Source organism: Nasonia vitripennis, chromosome 1, assembly GCF_009193385.2.
Source record: "Nasonia vitripennis strain AsymCx chromosome 1, Nvit_psr_1.1, whole genome shotgun sequence".
In the NCBI taxonomy this organism is placed as follows: Eukaryota; Metazoa; Arthropoda; class Insecta; order Hymenoptera; family Pteromalidae; genus Nasonia; species Nasonia vitripennis.
Window position 1 is genome coordinate 5,179,493 of NC_045757.1, and position 12,427 is coordinate 5,191,919.

Below are 12,427 nucleotides of genomic sequence, written 5' to 3' on the forward strand. Positions count from 1 at the left end.
ATCAGGTGCGACGCCCTGTTGGACCACGTGCAGCACTCGAATTTGGACGGCACTGACGTGCGCAATGTCAACTCGCGCTTGATCCGTCATCCATTCTCGATCGCCATCCACGAGCAGTGGATGTACATCACCGACTGGCGCCTTGACGCCATCATACGCATGCACAAGGAGACCGGCGAACAGGAGAGCATACTCGTTCGCGAACCTGCTACGAATCGTCTCTATGGTGTGAAGGTATTTAGTCACGACGTCCAGCGACCCAATAATGAACATCCGTGTGCTCTCAACAACGGCGGCTGCGAAAAGCTCTGCTTTGCTGTGCCAAAGAACCAGACCAACCGCTTCAATCCTCTCAAGCTTACCAGGCTCTGTGGTTGTCCCTATGGTGAAAAGCTGCAGGAAGACGGTAAGAATTAGCGAACTGCGAGATCTGCAAAATTATTTTCAAAGCTTTTGAGAAAATAGTCTATCAATGATGATTTTCCAATGGCCAGGTAAGACATGTGTAGAGGATCGCGAGGCTGAGCCACCACTGCTGGCTTGCCCCAACGCTTGGGACTTTACCTGCGCGAATCAACGCTGTGTACCGCAGTCCTGGGTTTGCGACGGCGACGACGATTGTCTCGACAACAGTGACGAGATGCAGAACTGCACCAAGCCCACCTGCAGTAGCAACGAATTCCAGTGCAAGGCTGGACGCTGTATACCTTTGAGCTTCCGTTGTGACGCTGAAAACGACTGTGGCGACTACAGTGACGAAACCGGATGTCCCAACGTTACTTGTACCGCCAGCCAATTCACATGTGACAACAACAGGTTCGTTGGCCTTATCGTTGGCCTTATCGGCGTAAATACATACTCGATAAGAGAGCTTTCCTTTGATGGTATAATTATTGTAGGTGCATCCCTGCAAATTGGAAGTGCGACTCCGAAAACGACTGCGGAGACAGCTCGGACGAAGGCGAGTTCTGTGCTGCCAAGACTTGTTCTTACTTCCAGTTCACTTGTCCACGCTCGGGTCACTGCATACCTCAGTCCTGGGTTTGCGACGGTGACAATGACTGCTTCGACCAACAGGATGAGATGGACTGTCCGCCAGTGACGTGTCTCAGTACACAATTTACCTGCGCTGATCAGAAAATGTGTGTCCTCGAATCGTACAAGTGCGATGGCATATCCGATTGTAACGACGGATCTGACGAGGTAAACGATTACCCTTCTAATAGACGATAAAACACCTACAGAAACGTTTTTCATTAACATTTTTGTTTTGTATCGTTTATAGGTGGGCTGTCCATCTCTAGCGCCAGATCAATGCAACGCCGACAAGCAGTTCCAGTGCGCAGTTTCGGGCATTTGCATTCCCAAGAGCTGGTACTGCGACGGAACACCCGACTGCCATGACAAGAGTGACGAGCCAGCCACTTGCGGCAAAGTAGACTGCCAGCCAGGTTACTTCAAGTGCCGCAATTCTCATTGCATCTTCAAGGCGTACATCTGCGACGGCAAAGACGACTGCGGAGATGGTTCGGACGAAGATCCGCGAACTCACGCCTGTGCTCCGCCTCCATTCAAGTGCGAATCCCAGCAATGGCAGTGTCCAAACGTCACCAACCAATGCATTAACTTGACGAGCGTATGCGATGGCAAGATAGACTGTCCACATGGTGGCGATGAGGGCCAGGGCTGCGATCTCAACGAGTGTTCCGAGTCCCACCACTACGGTCTCTGCACCAACAACTGTACGCAAACGCCGCTCGGCGCCCTGTGTACCTGTCCAGCCGGTGAAGAATTGACTGATGACGCTTTTACCTGTCGCGATGTCAACGAATGCGATCCACCAGGACGTTGTTCTCAAGTCTGCGTTAACACAAAACGCAGCTTCTACTGCCAGTGCACGACAGGATACACCTTGGACGCTGACAAACACACCTGCAAAGCTTTCAATCACACTCAGGCTTTCCTCATTATCAGCAACAGGCATACCATTTTAGTAGCCGATTTACAAGAGCAAGCGCTCGAAAGAGTGCCTATTAGCGTGGAAAATGTCGTTGCCACGGCTAGCAACATGCACACTGGCACGATATTCTGGTCTGACATGAAACTCAAGAAAATCTCCAGGTTGGACAAGGGCAGTTACCCTCAAGATGTCATATCCAGCGGTCTGGATCTCGTCGAGGGATTGGCCTACGACTGGATCGGACAGAACCTATACTGGCTTGACTCTAAGCTGAACACCATCGAAGTGGCTAAGGAAGACGGACGCAACCGAATGGTGCTCGTGAAAGAAAACATCACGCAACCTCGAGGAATGTGCTTGGATCCGAGTCCGGGCGCTCGTTGGCTCTTCTGGACCGACTGGGGTGAGAACCCTCGTGTCGAGCGTATCGGCATGGACGGTACTTCGCGATTGGCTATCATCACGACCAAGATCTACTGGCCCAACGGCCTGGCTCTGGACATTGCCACGAAGCGAGTCTACTTCGCTGACAGTAAACTCGACTTCATTGACACTTGCTTGTACGATGGTTCGCAACGTCTGCAGGTGTTATCCAGCTCGCACTACCTCCTTCATCCCCATTCGCTGACCCTCTTCGAGGACACGATGTACTGGACCGATCGTCAGCTCAATCGTGTTCTCTCGGCTCACAAATTCAAGGGCAGCAACCAAACCGTTGTCTCACACGTCATCTCGCAGCCGCTGTCTATCCACGTACACCACCCGGTGTTGCAGCCTATGTCACCCAACCCTTGTGCTCAAGCGTCGTGCACGCATCTATGTCTTCTTTCACCCAGTACCCCTCAAGGCTACACTTGCAAGTGCCTCGTCGGTTACAAACAGCTCAGCGACGGTAGGTGCACCGAGGAGGATACTCCATTCCTGATGGTCCTCAGAGGATCTCAGATCGTCGACGTATCGCTGACTCCGGGAGACATCAAGAGTGGATACATCACTCCAGTCGTCGGCGTCGAGGGCGGCAAGTTCATTGATTACGACAGAAAAGAACACATGGTATATTGGCTGCAGTCGAAGGACGGCGACGATAGCGAGAACGGCACGCTGTACACCATGCCCTACACCGGTGGTAATCGCACCGAGTTCCCCAATCCACAGGGTGACTCAGGAATCGTTGGTTCGCCATCTACGTTCGCTGTCGACTGGCTAGGTCGCAACGTATTCATCGGTAACAAGATCGCGTCCAACATCGAGGTTATCAAGATCGACGGTGAGATCAAGTACCGCACCATCCTCCTGGCCAATGACGGCAACAAGACCTCGGTCGCCAAGCCCAAGTCCATGTGCGTCGACCCGCTTGAAGGTCACGTCTTCTGGATCGACGAGGGTGGTTTCGGTGTACCCATAAAAATAGGTCGCGTCAACATGGACGGCAGCAACCCGCTGATCCTCATCGAGTCCGAGCAGTGGCTCGAGGCCATCACCATCGACATCAGCAACAAGATGCTGTACTTCAGCACTCAGCATCCGGGCTACATCAAATCCATGACCACGGATGGTGCCGAAGTTCACAATATTCTATCAAACGTCAACAACATCGCTCAGCCTAAGGCTCTAGCCGTCCATGGCTCGCGTCTGTATTACTTGGACCCTGCTTACGAAAAGATCGAGAGAGTCGATCTCCCCGATGGTGACAACCCGACCATGATAGTGCACAATGACGCAGATCTGAAAACGCTGACAATTTACAAGATTCGCTTGGAAGATTCGTCGCATCCTTGTCTCAGAAATAACGGCGGATGCGAACAAATCTGTTTACCAGCTGCTGCTGGAACGCGAGTCTGCGCTTGCGGAATGCAATACCGAAAGGTCGGAGAGACCAACTGCGAGCCTTACAAGACGTTCCTCGTCGTCACGCAACTGGACGTTGCCCGTGGTTACAGCTTCAAGGACGCGAAGGAAGCTATGGTGCCCATCGCTGGTCCAGGCCATCACATTCTCCACGTAGACGTGCACTACGCCCAGAACTGGATCTACTGGGTAGAGTTCAACCGCGGCACCTGGAACGGTATCTTCCGTATCAGGCCCAACGGTACAGAACTCCAACACATCATCAAGTCCGGCATCGGCTCCAACGGTATTCGAGGTCTGAGCATCGACTGGATTGCCGGAAACCTCTACTTCTCCAACGTATTCCCACACGACAACTACGTTGAGGTGTGTCGACTGGACGGAAGCCAGCGCAAGGTTATAGTTAAGACAACCATCGACACTCCGCGAGAGCTCGCTGTCAATCCCATTCGTCGTATGCTGTACTGGATCGACTACGGACAGTATCCACGCATAGGTAAGGCCTTCCTCGACGGCAGCAACTGGAAGCCCATCGTCACTTCGGGTATCAGCACACCCCGAGATCTCACCATTGATTTTGCCACGCACGACGTGTACTGGGTCGACTCGAAACTCGACACCATTCAGAAGGTCTCGTACTCGGGCGGCAGTCGCCAGGTCATCAGGAGAAACCTGCCCAACCCTATGGGTGTAGCTGTTTTCGGAAGTGATGTCTACTGGGTGGACCGCAATCTCGCTACCGTGTTCCGCGCGAGCAAGCTGCCTGGTAACATCAGTCTACCCACTGCCATGCGCACGAACCTTCCAAAGCTCCGCGACATCGCTATCTACGACAAGAGCGCTCAGCCTACCGACGAGAGCAATCCTTGCGGTCGTGCGAACAACGGAGACTGCAGCCAGCTCTGCTTCGCCTTCCCGCGTGACAACCCCGTACAAATGCGCTGCGATTGCGCTGTTGGCAAGCTGTCGAGCGACCAGAAGAGCTGCGAGAACGTCGATGAGTACCTCGTTTTCGCTACTCGCACCGAGATCCGAGCCATTAACCTGGACCCGCGCGACACTTCCTTACCCTTTAAACCGATAGGCAACCTCACCAACGTCGTCGGCGTCGATTTCGACTACGAAGACAACCGCATATTCTTCACGCAGATCCGGCCCTGGGCTAAGATAGCCTGGCTGGATTCCGCCAGTCCGGCTAGCAGTGCGATTACTACCGTCCTCGGCAAGAACATCAACCCAGAGGGTATCTCGTACGACTGGACCCAGAAGAAGATCTACTGGACTGACTCATCCAACAACAGCATCTATGCGATGAACACCGACGGCACGAGCCTTGTCATGATCGCGAGGGTCGATCGGCCGCGAGCTATCGTCGTCGATCCCTGCAACGGTTCGCTGTACTTCACCGATTGGGGAAGATTCAGCACTTCCGGCAAGATCTTCAGGACGACGATGGCCGGTTCTTTAAAGAAGGCCATTATCGAGAAGGACTTGGCGCAGCCGAGTGGCTTGGCCATCGATTACGAGGAACGAATGCTCTACTGGACTGACGCTATCAAAGAAAAGATCGAGCGGTCGGATCTTGAGGGTAACAACCGTGAGGTTCTTATCCCAGCATCCATCTATCCCTTCGCTATCACCGTCTTCCGTGAACACATTTACTGGACTGATCTGCAACTGCGCGGAGTCTACAGGGCTGACAAGTACACGGGCAGCGACCGTATCGAATTAGGTAATTTGATTTTTTAAATATACTCACATTTGGCGATGTAGCATCGACGACTCACCTAATATTTATTCTATCTTTAGTGAAACGATTGGAGGACTCACCGCGAGACTTGCACATCTACTCGCCAGGACGACAACAGTGTAAGGTGAACCCATGTATCATTAAAAATGGTGGCTGCGATCAGTCGTGTCATCCTGGTCCCAACAACACCGTCGAATGCAAGTGTGACGACAACAGCCGACTAGTCAACGAGAACCGCATGTGCGTACCGAAGAATGTTACCTGCGACTCTAGCAAATTCGCCTGCCGCAACGGCAAGTGTATATCCAAAATGTGGGCCTGCGACGGCGACAGTGACTGCGGCGATGGCTCCGATGAAGATCCTAACTACTGCGGTAAGTTTTTTAATCCTTGAAATGTTGGTTCATAAACAATATTAGGAGATAAGCACTGAATGAAATTTTTGGTATTTTTGTAGCCTACCACTCCTGCAGTACCAATGAATTCCGTTGCAATAACGGCCGTTGTATCTTCAAATCGTGGAAATGCGACCACGAAGACGATTGCCAAGACGGAAGCGACGAAGAAGGCTGCGTCTATCGACCTTGTGCTGCCGGTGAGTTCACTTGCGCGAACCAGCGGTGCATACCGCAGGCGCAAGTCTGCAACGGAGTGAACGACTGCAAAGACAACGTCACCAGTGATGAAACGCACGAGCGCTGTCCCATGAACACTACATGTCCGGCTAACCATCTTAAGTGTGAGAAGACCAACATTTGCGTTGAGCCCTACTGGCTCTGCGATGGCGACAACGATTGCGGTGATAACAGTGACGAAAATCCACTGCACTGCTCGCAGAGGACCTGTCCCCAGAACAGCTTCAGGTGCCCCAACCATCGGTGCATTCCAGCCACTTGGTGAGTAGTCTTTTGAATTTTTTTTTTTATGATTTGAAAGAGTAAACTAAAGATACCAGTCGATAATACACGCATATTTTAAAAACAATTAGGTATTGCGACGGAGATGACGATTGTCTCGATGGAAGCGACGAACCACCAGAGTACTGTAATTCCGAAGGAAGAACTTGCTTCGGAGATCTCTTTACTTGTGATAATGGACACTGTATTCCTAGAATCTACATCTGCGATGGCGATAACGATTGTCTCGATAACTCCGACGAAGATGAACGTCACCAATGCAGTAAGTTTACCTGCAAAATTAGAAGAAAAAAAAGTGTAATTTCGATATTAGTTAAAACTCTGTATTTTATTTTTCTAGACGACAGAAAATGTGACGAGGAAACGGAGTTCACGTGCGTAGCCAACAAGGCGTGGAACCGCGCCCAGTGCATACCACAGAAATGGCTGTGCGACGGCGACCCTGATTGCGTGGACGGCGCTGACGAGAACGTGACGCTGCATCACTGCCCTGAACCTCAACCCTGCTCCGACAACCAGTTTACTTGCAACAATGGTCGATGCTTGAACCGTAGCTGGCTCTGCGACCACGATAACGATTGCGGTGACGGCTCTGACGAGGGCAAATTCTGTAACTCCAGATACAAGCAGTGCACGGAAAACGAATTCACTTGCCAGAACTTTAAGTGCATCAGGAAGCAGTTCCATTGCGATGGACAAGACGACTGTGGAGATCATTCGGACGAAGTGGGTTGTACACCCAAGGGTAAAAATGCAACGTGTCCAAATCCGCAAGAGTTCCGTTGTAACTCCGGCCAATGCATCGACCAACAGCTGGTTTGTAACAAGGTGTTGGACTGTAATGACGGTAGCGATGAACCCGCCCACTGCAACGTTGACGAGTGCGCCCGAGTTGAGCTTAATCAATGCGGTCATCGCTGCATCGACACGCCTACGTCTTACTACTGTGAGTGTAATCCAGGATACAAACTGCTTGAGGATGGAAAGGCCTGCGCTGACATTGACGAGTGCATGGAAACACCTTGGGTCTGCAGTCAGCAGTGCGAGAACACACCTGGACGGTATTACTGCAAGTGTAACGAGAAATGGTACGACAGAGCACCGGACGAGCACACATGTAAACGAAGGGATAACATCAAACCTTGGATTATCTTCACGAACAAGTACTACGTCAGGAACATGTCTGTCGATGCCTCTCAGTACAGCATCATGCACCAGGACCTTATCAACGTCGTCGCCCTCGACGCCGATTACTCGTCAGAAATGCTCTACTTCTGCGACGTTACTGCTAAAGCCATTTATAGAGCTCCGATAGCTGGCGGCGAGAAGGAAGCCATCATCCGGCACAACAGCTTAGGACTAGAGGGTATTGCCATTGATTGGATCGGTAGGAAACTCTACTGGCTGGACAGACATGCTAAACATTTGGATGTCTCGGAACTTGATGGTACCAACAGAAAGACCCTTCAGAGCGGAATCGCCGACCCCCGTGCTATTGTGGTTCATCCTGGAACCGGTTATCTGTACTTTACTTCATGGCACCTTCAGGTAACTTACTAAATGATTGCTAATTGTATTCTATTTATTAATGTGAAAATACACGAGCAAAAACTTACATTTCTTTTAAAAAGGCCTACATTGGCAAGATGGGAATGGACGGTAGTAATTTGACTCGTATCCTGACCTGGAACGACGACATCGCCTGGCCCAACGCCCTGACCATCGACTACATCACCGACCGGTTGTTCTTCGCGGACGCTCATCTTGACTACATCGCCTTCACCGATCTCGAAGGCCACCACCGTCGAATTGTCCTCTCGGGCGCTGCTGTGCCTCACGTCTTTGCCATCACAGTGTTCGACGATCACATTTACTGGACCGACTGGAACCTTAAGATCATTGGTCGCGCTGACAAATTCTCCGGCGGCAATTACACCGTACTGAGAAACACGACGCACCGACCGTACGACATCCACGCTTATCATCCGCTCAGACAACTGCCGTACACGAACCCGTGTGCAAACAACAACGGCGGATGTTCACATCTCTGCCTTATCGCACCACCAGCCAGCTCCTATCTGTTAGAAGGGTACGGACAACCAGGTGTTACTTCTTACAAGTGTGCCTGCCCGAACCAGTTTATCCTGGATACAGACGGAAAGAGCTGCATCGCTAACTGCACCAGTGGTCAGCATCGCTGCGGCCCGCCAGATGAGAAGTGCATTCCATGGTTCTGGAAGTAAGTTTCCAAAATATTCAATTTTTAAGTTTCAATCTAAAGAATGTCAAGTAACGTTTGGCGATTGATGATTTTAGGTGCGATGGAGAGAAGGATTGCAAGGACGGCTCGGACGAGCTGATGAACTGCTCGACAACTCGCGTCTGTCGTCCTGGAGTCTTCCAGTGCGCCAACAAGAACTGCGTGCCAACGATTACCGTCTGCGATGGTATGGACGACTGCGGCGATCGCAGCGACGAAGCCAACTGCGGTCTCGAGTGTCCTGAGCTAGAATTCAAGTGCAAGAGTACCGGGCGATGCATCCATGATTCGTGGAAGTGTGATAACGACGCCGACTGTAAAGACGGCAGTGATGAGGACCCATCCATTTGCCGTGAGTATCCTGACGCGTTTTATGAGGTTGCATTAAATGCTGTAAACTAACAACAAAATGTCTCGTTTATCTTTAGATAACCGAGCCTGCAACCCAGAAACAGAGTTTAGCTGTAAGAATGGAAAGTGCATTCCTAAACTGTGGATGTGCGACTTTGACAATGACTGTGGCGACGACAGCGACGAGCCGGCGTTCATGTGTCGACAACGCAACTGCACAACAGGCTGGCAACGTTGCCCAGGTCATGCTAACTACCGATGCATACCCAAGTGGTTGTTCTGCGATGGCAAGGACGACTGCCGAGACGGCTCTGACGAGCGACCCGAAAGCTGTCCCAAGTGCGACTCCAACACAGAGTTCAAGTGTGCCAACAACAGATGCGTACCCAAGCAGTGGCTCTGTGATTTTGCCGATGATTGTGGAGACGGTAGCGATGAATCGAAGGCTACTTGCGGCGGGGTTTACAGAGATTGTACCGAGAGCGAATTCAAATGCAACAATGGAAAGTGTATTGCCTCGAGGTGGAGGTGCGACAACGAGGACGATTGCGGAGATAGAAGCGACGAAGTCAACTGTCACGAATTCAAGTGTAAGAACGATACCTTCCAGTGCTCTAGCGGTCACTGTATCCCTGCGGCACTTCGCTGCGACGGTGCACGCGACTGTCAAGATATGAGTGACGAGGTTGGATGCATGCCCAAGTATCCAGGTGGACGATTCTGTCCGCAGACGCAATTCCAGTGCGACAACAACCTCTGCGTTTCGCTCTCAGACAGATGTGATGGAAGCGATGACTGCGGCGATGGCTCTGATGAGAACCCAACCATGTGTTGTAAGCATTATTAACATGGCTTATTTGTAAAGACTAATCATTTTTCGTGCAAGAACGATTCACTACTTACGTTTTATTGTTACAGCTACCTTCAGCTGCGACACGACACGTCGCTTCCAGTGCGCCAACCATCGGTGTATCGCCAAGTACCAGCTCTGCGACGGTGTGGATAACTGCGGAGACGGTAGCGACGAGAACAACATGACCCTCTGCGCTCGTAAGATCGTACCTTGCAACCCGATCGCTGAGTATCAATGTGCCAACAAGAATTGCATCGATCGGCTCAAGATCTGCGACTTTGCTAACGACTGCGGCGACTTCTCTGACGAATTAGGATGCCGTAAGTTTTACTCATCTCTAAGAATTTTTTCAAGCCAAACAGCAGAGTTAACTAAGTTTAACTCATCCACAGATCATAGCAAGGTGTGTAACGATGCTAACAAGGGCGGTTGCTCGCACTACTGCCAGAACGTGACGGACTCCGGCTCGCTGGCCGTGGACACTGCGCCGAGAGCTTACATATGCGCCTGCTATCCGGGATATATTATATCAGAAGACAATCACAAACACTGCGAGGATATCAACGAGTGCACGAAGGGCCAGCACACTTGCTCGCAACTCTGTACCAATTTCAACGGTTCATACTCCTGCTCGTGTCGCGATGGCTTCAAACTGTCGGACAATCTCAGTGGTGTTTGCAAGGCTGAAGACGATAAGGTATCTTATAACCTTCCATTCAATCGGATAGTACGTCGATAAGTAATTTGGAGTAAACAGAGTAGTGTATAAATGTCGTTTAAAATTATAGGTTCTAGTCGTCTTTGGAAGCGGGCCTGAAATCAGAGCACTGAACACAGCTAAGAACGAAGAATTAAACGTTGTTCTCAATGAAAAACGTATAAAGGACATTGATTTCGATCCAAAGAAGGAATACGTTTACTGGATTGACAGCCACGACATGGCTATCAAACGTTCCGCCATGGTTGACGGCAAAATGGTCCAAATTGGATTTGCCCAAGAAATTAGCAAAACTCGTAAGTGCCACTTTCTTCTATCATCATTGATAAAGCCTTATAAGCTGTATTTTTTATTCAACCTAATAATTTTTAAATTATAGCAAATACTATACCCACGAGTCTTGCCGTGGACTGGGTGTCGGGCAACTTGTACTGGACGGAGATCGAGGATACAGTTCGCGTTACCCGAAGCGTAAACACCGGCGACGCTGGCGGTCGGCTTCTAGTCTCGATGGCAGATGGTCGCTACAAGCGCAGTCTTATTACGCAAAATCTGGAAGAACCTACGTCGGTTGCCTTGGATCCACAATTGGGTCGCGTCTACTGGGCCGATGGTGGCAGTCAGCCCAAGATCGAGGTCGCTTGGATGGACGGTAACCGTCGCAAGAGCCTCGTTCTCAGCCGACTCGGCAAACCATCAGCTCTGTCCGTCGATCATGGTATGGACCACACTATCTACTGGGCTGACATCAAGCTTAACACTATCGAGTCGATACAGAAGGACGGAAGTAATAGGAAGATCATCGTCAAAGGAGATAAAGTCAAGCATCCAGTAAGTATCCTGAATATATAGTCAAAGGAAAATTCTTTTACATTGGTAATGACATTTACCATAACGATTGACTTTCTTCAACAGGTATCATTGGACGTTTTTGAGAGCAACCTTTACTGGGTAACGCGCGCGAACGAGCTGATGCGCCAGGACAAATTCGGTCGAGGAGTACCAACGACGTTGGCGCGTGACTTCGGCAGTCCCGGCGGCGTGCGGGTCTACCATCCGCTTCGCTACAATACTACACTGCGAGACCCATGTCATTCGGTCGACTGTTCGCACTTGTGTGTCGCGGTGCCACGTGGCCACCACTGTCTCTGCCCGGATCGTCGACCTGGACTCGAACTTGCCACTCTGGCACTCAACGATGTCGTCTGTGATGCCACCATCGAGCGCGAGAGGCCTGCACCTAAGGTTAAAACACAGCTTTGATCGGATTAATACGTGATTGGTGATGTTAGAATCTGAAAGTATTAATTTGTCTTTATTAGACCTGCCCATGTCAGAACGGTGGTTACTGTAAAGAGGACGAGACTGGAAAACTGTCATGTATCTGTCTCGAGGACTTCCACGGCGAAGCGTGCGAGGTTGGTCTCGCTTCGACGAGGTACGGTGGCTCAACGGCATCGATCATTGTGCCGATCGTTGTCGCGATTTTAGTGCTTTTAGCCGCAGCGGCCGTCTTCATGGTACTCAAGAAACGACCATTGTAAGTACATTTCAGAAAATCAGAAGTTTGAATTTAATTGTAAAATTCCATTCTTTCGATTTAACATACATTTATTCTTATAAACAGCGGCAAACCTGGTCTTGGTGGTCTGACTGGTGCTCAAAGCGTCTCTTTCCGACAAGGCAGTAATGTCGAGTTTGGTGCAGCTACGAATGAACGAATGGTAATTGACACGTAATTGAAAATGTAACATAATCTCATTATTTTCC

At 50.5% G+C, this 12,427-nt stretch overlaps 1 protein-coding gene across 1 annotated transcript in view; it reads left to right on the forward strand.

The window, feature by feature from the left end:
* LOC100117192 (low-density lipoprotein receptor-related protein 2) overlaps window positions 1–12,427 on the forward strand; it is a 37,786-nt gene that overhangs the window by 22,655 nt on the left and 2,704 nt on the right. Inside the window, exons 8-25 of the mRNA XM_031922026.2 lie at window positions 6–406; window positions 495–816; window positions 900–1,203; window positions 1,286–5,540; window positions 5,618–5,932; window positions 6,016–6,454; window positions 6,547–6,737; window positions 6,816–8,023; window positions 8,107–8,714; window positions 8,792–9,087; window positions 9,164–9,919; window positions 10,005–10,259; window positions 10,332–10,636; window positions 10,728–10,953; window positions 11,037–11,488; window positions 11,573–11,902; window positions 11,980–12,197; window positions 12,285–12,381. Coding sequence (XP_031777886.1) covers window positions 6–406; window positions 495–816; window positions 900–1,203; window positions 1,286–5,540; window positions 5,618–5,932; window positions 6,016–6,454; window positions 6,547–6,737; window positions 6,816–8,023; window positions 8,107–8,714; window positions 8,792–9,087; window positions 9,164–9,919; window positions 10,005–10,259; window positions 10,332–10,636; window positions 10,728–10,953; window positions 11,037–11,488; window positions 11,573–11,902; window positions 11,980–12,197; window positions 12,285–12,381 — 10,978 coding nt within the window. The remainder of the gene's footprint in view (window positions 1–5; window positions 407–494; window positions 817–899; window positions 1,204–1,285; window positions 5,541–5,617; window positions 5,933–6,015; window positions 6,455–6,546; window positions 6,738–6,815; window positions 8,024–8,106; window positions 8,715–8,791; window positions 9,088–9,163; window positions 9,920–10,004; window positions 10,260–10,331; window positions 10,637–10,727; window positions 10,954–11,036; window positions 11,489–11,572; window positions 11,903–11,979; window positions 12,198–12,284; window positions 12,382–12,427) is intronic.